General features: G+C 25.3%; 1 protein-coding gene across 3 annotated transcripts; it reads left to right on the forward strand.

Annotated features, from left to right (window-relative positions):
* The first annotated feature begins 177 nt into the window (after nt 1–177).
* On the forward strand, nt 178–8953 carry LOC112590881 (armadillo repeat-containing protein 2). 3 transcript variants are annotated; one of them, XM_025334470.1, is made up of 12 exons: nt 178–425; nt 493–584; nt 649–803; nt 3919–4057; nt 4732–4913; nt 4987–5459; nt 5599–5767; nt 5840–5962; nt 6023–6293; nt 6360–6473; nt 8245–8523; nt 8627–8953. In XM_025334470.1, exons 1-12 carry the CDS (start codon nt 244–246, stop codon nt 8776–8778), a joined length of 2331 nt encoding a protein of 776 aa, XP_025190255.1. In that variant the 5' UTR covers nt 178–243; the 3' UTR covers nt 8779–8953. The 3 variants fall into 3 exon arrangements, with proteins under 3 accessions (XP_025190255.1, XP_025190256.1, XP_025190257.1); XM_025334471.1 differs by having other exon boundaries at nt 652–803; XM_025334472.1 differs by lacking the exons at nt 178–425; nt 493–584; nt 649–803 and adding an exon at nt 934–1064.
* Nucleotides 8954–9729: the final 776 nt, after the last annotated feature.

A 9729-nucleotide genomic window follows, 5' to 3' on the forward strand; every position in this document is an offset into this window, starting at 1 on the left:
TTTAAATTAAATACATCGTTCTATATAAAAAAAAAAATCAATAGCTCTTGTTTACTATACCCTAAATTGCTATAAGCTCCTTGGTAACAGTTTATGAAAACAAACAAAACATAATATACTCGTACTCTAGTAAGTTTTGATAAGTTGATAGGCTAGATGTTATAAGTTATTAAAACAAAATATAAACTATAAAAGTGATATTGTGAAATTTATTAGTTATATATGTATTAATAGAATACAAGAATGTCCAACAAAGTGTATGTAGCTAAGCTACCAAAAACCAGTTCAGAAATTATTAGTGAAGCGAAAGCAGCTTTGAATCCATCCCTTTTTGTAAAGCCACTGACAACAAATAGACCATTCACCCCTCGGGAAAGGGTTTTCTTCTGTCATCGACGAACAAATCGTCCACCAAGCGCTTTTAAGTATGTGAAAACTGTTTTGAACTTATAAACACAATGGTAATATTCATGAGGCTTATATGTATAATAGGTTGCAACAAGTGCAATTGCAGGAAAAGAAAACAACTAGTTGTACAAAACTACCAGCTCTTAATAATACAAAATATTCCACAGCCAGTAATTGTAAGAAACATTACAATTATTTTAAATATCTCATAGTTAACGTAATATGTTTTTTCTAATGTAGTAGATTATAAAAAAGAAATTAAAAGACAAACACAAAGCAGTTCTCCAAGCACAACACGTCGACGTTCTAATTCAGACGTGGCCAACAATGCAAACATATCAAGAAAAAAAATTTCATCGTTATCTTTTCCTCTGTCAATCGACACACTACTTAAGGTACCATTTTCTGATTTCATTTATAATATTGATACTATTGTTATATACTTATATATAAGTACCTTTATTCTTTTTATTTTTACCCTATGTATTATGGCAAAAGTACGAAAATCGGTGAAACCTAAGATACATGAAATAGTTTGATCAAATCACAAATGATTTTTGTAGTTCTGACTTTTACAAACCAGATTTGGTAAGCCTTTGGATTAACAATCAGTGTTGGCGAAAATCCGAAATTTTAACCAACTGTGTACTTCAATGGTATTTCAGTTTCTAAAATATTTATATTTTAAGTTATAATATTAAGTAGGATCTAGGAATTATTTACTATTGTAGTTACTTTATAACTATTTATCATTTATAAATGTATTATTATTATTATCTTTTGATTAGGTATAATAATTTACAAAAAAAAAAGTAATATTAAAAATGAAAAAAATGTTTGTTTTGGAAATAAAAAATATTTATTTATAGAATTCACCATGTTTTTTTAGGTACCTATAGATTAAAAAACAGATTTTAGTTAAAAATTTGAATTAATTAAGAGTTAGATTTTTGATTAGTTTTAAGCTTGATATGAGATTATGACCTATGAAAACATTAAACAACTATTACTAAGTTTCCGATCATCTACAGTTCTCTGTCTTCCCATTGTTACACCACATTATCTGTTACCTATAATATATAACCTAATACTCGTATTTAATTATTAATATGAATAAGTATTAAATTACATCACTCAAAATTATTTTTTATGTGTATTTTAAAATGTTAACAATCAAAAAAGCATCTTCAATCGAATAAAAATATTAATTTTAATTTCTATTTTCTATACATAAATTATACTAAAAATAGGTTTTAGTTTAGAAAAAAATATTTATTAATAAACCTACATTTTACTTAAGAGTTGATCAAGCACTTTAAGGCAGTGAACTATACTCAAATCAATCAAAAAGATATTTTGAGTCCAACAATGAACATTTTGACCAAAGTCTACTTTATACTTTTTGATTTCTTGAATTACGTTTTCATTTTTCAGCTCACGAATTACTTTACTGAGCTTGTATCGCAAATGAATGGTGTTAACGTTTGGATAATTTAATTTTAAAGTATCTAATAATATGTCCACCGTCGTCGATCGATTGATTCTAATTTCTTCTAATACAATTTGCATTACTCTATTTAATTCGATTTTCAAGGAAGAATCCATTGTATATAGTATCTACTTACACTATATAGCTTAAAACTGTTTATTATTTTGTAGTACCTATATAATATAATGTCAATAGTTTATAATAAATAATAATGTGGATATAATTATTGATAAATGGTAGTCATAGATACGTTATCATGAATATAAAAATATAAATCTATGTTTAAAACATAACATTTTTTTAGTTTATACTGTTTATAAGTAAACTAAACTTAGTTTGTTTTTGTATAACGTATTATAATTTATCAACGGACAATGATATTATGATGTGTGTATAGTGTATAATGTATATATATATATATATATACATATAATCATGTATGATGCATGTGTGTATGTGTATAGTATTAAGAAATTAAAGAGAAATAATAATATATTATTATTTGTTATTTTTGTAGTTGGTTCTACAAATTTTCTCCAATGAGTAACTAGTAAATGCTTAATGGGCTTAAGTATGATTTTCAAAATATTTTGACTCTTTTTGAGTAATTTATGGACATTTTTGATTTTTTTTCTATCGATAAAAACGTTTTTGTTCAGTCAAAAAGCTAAAAATTTAATAGAAGGTTCTTCTTAAGATGTTATTATAGCTTTTTTAAAATATTAAAGATACATTAGTATTTGCACAATTTTTTTTTTTATATAACCATGTGAAGTTCAAATTTTAACAAAATTCATCAAAACCACAAAAATTTCCAAATAACTATGATGTTAACATTTTCACTTTTTATAGCTAAGGTTTGAAAACATAATACAAGATTTCTCATTAGGAATTCATACTAAAACCAAAAGACCTAGATTTATTTTTATAGACATTTTAATTATTTTGTTGTAATTCAAAAATATTATTCGTGGAGAACTTGAAACTTTTTGTGTTTCTTATTATATTTTAATATTTATATACCCAATAATATTTTCAAAACGAATTAGGTAAGTGACTCACAAGTGAATAAAAATAATATATGCGATAATTGCGATATAAATATTATATAATAATCATTAAATATTACCTAATAAAGCAATAAGGTTGTAATGTTTTTAGCAAAATTTAATTCAACGTACCCAGTACCGTATAACTATAATAAGAAAATAAATAATTACAATAAGAGCATAAGATCAATATAAATATATCATATAATATCCTTAACAATATAAGCTGACAGACGGTTAGGTTAAAAGAATTTTAGTTAAGTTTATACAATTAAACTTACACATACCTTACAGTGACTTATTAAATATTGAAGTTTATTCAACACTTACTGCACAGCAGGGTAGTTACCTACTTTTTGTATTTTTTTTTTTTTTATTTCAACTAAAATAAATTAAATCGTTTATTCATAATTTGTTAATATTTTGTTGAAAATTGGACTTGAAATGTTTATAAAATGTGTGCGGTTATATTTTTGAAAATTTTAGTTATCTCTATGAACAATTTATGAAGAACCTGACGTTTAATTATCAATTCTTAGTTATTAAAATTAATTTTGTAAGACTTTGAATTATTTAAAGTTATTTAGAGTTATTTGCTTGAGTGTTTTTAATATTAATAATTTTATGTAAAAACAACTTATGTGAACCTTTATTTAATTTTTCGATTCTATAGTTGTTAAAATAAAAAAAAATTATATCTATTAATATTTAATTATGAAAAAAAAAACAATATACATAGATGGATAGAATAATTTTAACTTAAAGTATAGGCTTGTGTACTTTATAATTTTAAATAAGTGACGGTTTTTTATTATTGTTATACTTAATATTAAAAAATCAAAACTAACTGAAACAAAATTAAATCTATGCAATTCTTAGTTGAAATAAAGATATATTTTATATTTATTAAAATATGAAAGTAAAATATCTTGAGATATTTCTAAATTTAAAGTTATGAATAAATTTTTTTAGAATCATTATGAACAAAACGAGTACGATCATGAATACATGAGCCATGAAAATGAAATAAATGAAGCAAGAGCACTGTGTTTTGATGTCCACACTGACTGTTTATGGATTGTGTCACTAATTGAAACCAAAATGAAAAAAAGTATAGTATTGATAAAAAAAATGTATTTAATAATATTTAAGTAATTGATAACATTTTTACCAAATTCAGAATATAATCGTGAACTAATATTAAAATTTATTTTAGTTATTTATTATAAAGAGTAACGTTCTAATTATAATATACTCATTAGTCATTACCTACTCATTAATTTTATTGTTTGATGTGAAGTAATAATAAAGTATGGGTTTCGGTGAATGCAGCGTTTTGTATTGCATCAACAATCACTATAAACTATAGTGAGCATGTTTAGTGAATCACTAAATAATTTGTATTTTGCTTAATTATATAATATATTATGATATAATATAATTCAATTTCTACTTGATATTATACTATTATATGATAAGAATTAGTAACTAATAATTTATTGAAGTATCTATTATGAACAAAAACAGACTGGTTACTTGGTTTATAGATGTTGATTTAAGTATTATTGCTTGAACACAAATGTATAAAATATAATAGTTAAGTTAAATTAACAAATATGTAAAAGTTTAAGTTAAAATTCCGTAGTTCCTTATGAGTTATGACCATATGAATTTCATAAAATGTAATAATATTATTTTCACATTATATAATTTTAACATGTATAATTAAATTTGGTAAAATTTAAATAAATTTAATGTATTTTTTAAATATAATTTTATTTGTAGACTTTGAAACTAGTGAGATGTGTTCACTTTTAAATAAGCTAGCAATGGCCATAAAACGCGAAAACCTATCAGTAATACGTGACGAAAATAAGAAAGAGACTATACTGAAAACAGTATTTAAACTTGTAAACACTTCATCTGACGACGAACTTACTGTTCATATATTATTAGTATTGCTTCAAGTAAGTTAAATGATTTTTCATTGTATAAATACAAAGTATACGAAATACAATTTAATTAATTGTTAATTTTTAGATGCAAGTAACTGGAAAATATTTAGCAACTGTTTGCAAACTTATGTTCAAAATATCTCGTTTGGATAAAAACGATAATTTATTCCTCAAAACCAATGTATTATCCCTTTTTGTGGATATACTTGGTTTAGCTACTCCACACGAAGATTCCGATTCTTTAATTTATGGCTACGGAGCTTTAAAATTTCTTACTATGAATCCAGATTTAATGGAACGTGCTATGAATAACGGTTGTCTATCGTTAATGTTATTGCATTTAAAAATGATAAATTTAGAAAGAACAGAACGTCAAATCTTGCCGGAGACCATCAATCATGTATTATATCAATTAACTGGCACTCTTAGAAATGTAGTTAATGACAGAAAATTCTACGTTGAACTTTTATCTTCGGGTGGTTTGGTTACCATATACCGAGCTTTGGAATTGTTTTCTGGAGATATTGATGTAGTTACAAACATTTCTAGAATTTTAAGGTACCAAAAATATTTATTATAGCATCCATAATAAATATAATCTATATATTATATTTAGGTAAAACAAATAAACCTATAATATTTAAGTGTTATAAACTAATTAAGTAAAAAATAATAACATATTAATAAATATTATCAGCATTATGTCCACTGATGGAAAATGCTGTGAAGCACTTGTGGAGTGTTGGTCAAATGTATCCGTGTTAATGTCAATAATAGACAAATACCCGGGACAAGAAGAAATTGTAGTTCGTATTACCTATGCATTAGGGAATATACTGACCAATAATGAAAACGCTAGACACCAAGTAATATTATATGAACAATTTTTACCAACAAAAAATTATAAATCTTGTACTTTATTTACTTCCATTTTATAGTTATACGATACGCACTGCTCTATGGGAACATTTTTGAATTTAATGCAGCTATACCTAGAAAAAGATTTAAACAATATATCATGTGACATAAAATTCAACATTGTTGAGGATGTGCTTATTAAAGTAAAATAATTTCTTTTCTTTTAAAATATACAACAAATTAATGTACGCTTGGTTAAATAGATAATACGCGTCATAGTAAATATGAGTATACAACCAGAAATCGGTGCTAATTTGGTAAAAGTGGCAGATGATTATCATCCAGTTCACAAAGTTAAAGAATGCGAACAGTTTTTAGATTCTTTATTGACTATACTTAGGCGGAAATCTATTGATGAAAATGAAGAGCTTGTACTCGCTGCATTAGCAGCTTTAAACAATTTATCTTATTATGCAGACATGTCAAACCCGAATTGTGGCCCTTTTGGGGCTCGTCAGCTAGACATAACACAAGGTAATTATAGTCCTAGGTCAGATATTAGTTACGGTATTATAATTGTTTTAAAACTATTTTTTTTAGCGTTGAGCTTGTTACTTACAACCAGAAATCATTTTTGCAAAGTGGAAGTAGCTAGAGTCTTTGGGAACTTAACTAGATCAGCTACAGTTCGAGAATACTTATTGGAGACTAGTGGTAAATACAGTTTTTACTAGTGATTAATTTTATATTCTAAATAGAGCGAGGAATGTATTGGTTTCACAACTATGCGTATGGAACATTTGGGTAGTAAAAAAGACCATACTTATCTAGATTGGAAATTAAACACAACAATTGAAATTGTATGGATTTCTTAAAGTGCTGTTAATTAAGGAATAGAAAATAAACCATTTTATATCGGAGAAATAAAACTAAGTATACGTTTTTAAACAAGTCTCTATCAGTTTAGGGTATACCTAGCTTTGCTCAGATTCTTTTTTTCTGCAAGTGCATTGATTCATAATTGATCTATAAATTATAATATTATAAATACAAGTATAGGTACAACCGTCGACCACCCCAGCCACCAACTCAAATTTAGTTTACACATACAATGGTGTTCTATGGACAGTATAATTAATGTTTTATTATATTGAAAATGTTGCTATTAAAATATAATTTATTCTATAAATAAAATTTTGATTAGGACTGTGAATTTATAGGAATGTGTATTTTTTTGACGATTGTGAAACGTAGCTTGGTAAGTACATAATTTGAATCAAGTAACAACAAATTCATTTATAAAACTTTTATTTTGCATTTTGCATTTTGCATTTTTTTAATTTTTTAGGTCATTTTTTTACATTTTAATGCATTTTTTTAAGATTTTTTAGTGTATTAAATTTATAGCCCTCATGATTAATATAATTACAAACATGTTGCGTATGTTAATAGTTTCTTGAATTATAATAAGTACTAGTGCACTATAATGGTTTTGTTTGAGTTTTTATCATCATTAAACTATTAAAGCTGTTGAAAGCTAGTTATTTTCTTCATGCATCTGAACCAAATAAGTGGGGAAAAATGCATACTCTCAGAAGTCTTATTTCGATTTTAAAAATATATTTAAATTCGTTAGCTTTTTTAATATGTTTGGTGCAAATTATATTTTATTATTATTTTTAGTTAAATTATAAATTAATTTTAAGAAAAAAATGGAAATTAATTTAGTATTATGTTTAATAAACAAAAACACAAATTTAAAATTTATTTATTATCAACCCCAAAAAGAGCATAAGGTTTCAATAATGTTTTTATTAATATTTCTATATATTTGCATGATCAAATGTCCATGTATGGATATCGGGATGAATAAAACTGTACAAATACAAAATAATTGAGTTATAAATAATATAACACGTTATTATTTGATATTGACAGACAAAAACAATACCAAAGTAAATTGTGTAAAAGTAATATTTATGAACTTATGTTTCTAGGCTGTTACATTTTTGGATACATAACAATGTATTATAATTTAAACATACCTATATGTGGCTACATGTATAAACAGACCGAGTAGACAATTTTTACAATAAATGGTTTTTTTGTTTTGTTTTTTTTTTTTTGCTACAATATTGACTTAATGACATAATATTTAAAAGCATTTACATCTCCAGACTTTTTAAAGTAAAAATTGAAAATAACTACTGATTGTTTAGAATATAATCTACATACTACGGTTGATAAAAAAATATTTGTTTTATTGGCTAGAAAGTCAAATTTGTAATTGATACTAATATTATACTCAATGAACATGACATATTTTATAAAAACCAGAACAAGTCGAATCAACTTACCTCCTACTTTGCTTATATTTATTTTGAACCCCGTGTCTTTCTATTCCATAACAATCATAGATAGGTATTATCTAAAAATATTTTCGTAACTATTCATAAACCACTGACCTTCTGCATACGTATTTCAGGATTATTGGCGGTCACTAATTGCTTGGATAGTGGCGACGTAGAATTATTGGTCGCATGTTGCGGCGTATTGGTTAATATGACCTCTGATGAGAAAAACCGAGAAGCGTTCAAAAATTACAATGGTATTTCAAAAATGATAAACATTCTCAGGTCATCAGGTGAACGCAATTGGATCTTGTCGTCACTGATTTGCCAAACTCTGTGGAACGTGTGCTCAGATAGTGACAGTTTTCCTGGCGAACCTATGACAGTGCTTGATACGCTGGTCAAACTTACAGGTAGGAACCGTGGTGTAATAAAAATTAGATAATAATGTACAAGTGGAATTGGAGAATATAATTTGTTAATATTTTACTATGAAATTATTAAATTATGTATTAGACGAAGAACAGTTATTTGGTGAGCTATTGTCGTTGAACGAGGAGAAAGTTGCAGAATATAAGCAGTGGGAAGATTTCGCTTCAGTGGCTACGAATCTTTTAGAGTGGTTAGACGAACTACTAGAAGGAAGATTTGAGAACATAGAACAATAATACTGATCGTCTAATTCTTGTCTTATTTAACATTGTTCTTGTATTCAGATGTGTGTATATCGGTTTCGACGGTTGACAAACTATGTAAAATCCCAGAACTATATGACGTGTGACGTTTAATCAAAACTAAATTACTTTAAATTTTAAATGATAGAAAAATATATTCTAAAATGATATAACAATATTAATTTAATATTAAAATATTTGAGAATTAAAGAAGTATAGGCTACTTTGGGTATTCAAAATAATTCAAATTAGTATTGATTATTATTTCATTTTAGAATAAATTTATTTTTTTTTAGGCGTCTTACCCGCATAATATGTATAATGATTGATTTTTTCATCCTACTAACGCATTGCATAAAATTGACATTTATGTTCAGTAGTTATTATTTTAAATATTAAAGTGAATTGTCTTATTATTAGATCTAAAGGTAAGAATATTATCTGTGTTCTCTCATTGGTTTTTCACAATATTTAAATTTTTATATGACTGATGACTATTTTTAAATATTAATATTTTATATATTCATAAATTGATCAAGAATTAAAATATGGTGAAAACCCATACAATAGAACAGAAATAATATTTTTACATTTAAGTTTGATTATACGATAATTCATTCTAATATTTAAAATATCAACACGAAATTTGAACTGCTGAACACAAATTTGCTATGTTGTCCATTTTACATTTATAAGACTTCAAAGAAAACATTATCGGTTGTAAGTCTTCTTAAAATTGACTTATTTGTTGATACTTGTAGATTTCTCATCACCTTGATACCTTGAACATTTTTCTTTGAATACTTAAATTATTGATCAATTATTATTATTTATTATACACTATAATAACCCTATATCTACTTATTATATCGTATTTACACTAATGATTTTAGTCTAACACACTTTGTTATAGTTTTAATAAGTTACAAAAACCAGTGAATGTAT

The sequence above is a fragment of the Melanaphis sacchari genome, unplaced genomic scaffold (assembly GCF_002803265.2).
Source record: "Melanaphis sacchari strain LSU unplaced genomic scaffold, SCAv2.0 Contig121_pilon_pilon, whole genome shotgun sequence".
In the NCBI taxonomy this organism is placed as follows: domain Eukaryota; kingdom Metazoa; phylum Arthropoda; class Insecta; order Hemiptera; family Aphididae; genus Melanaphis; species Melanaphis sacchari.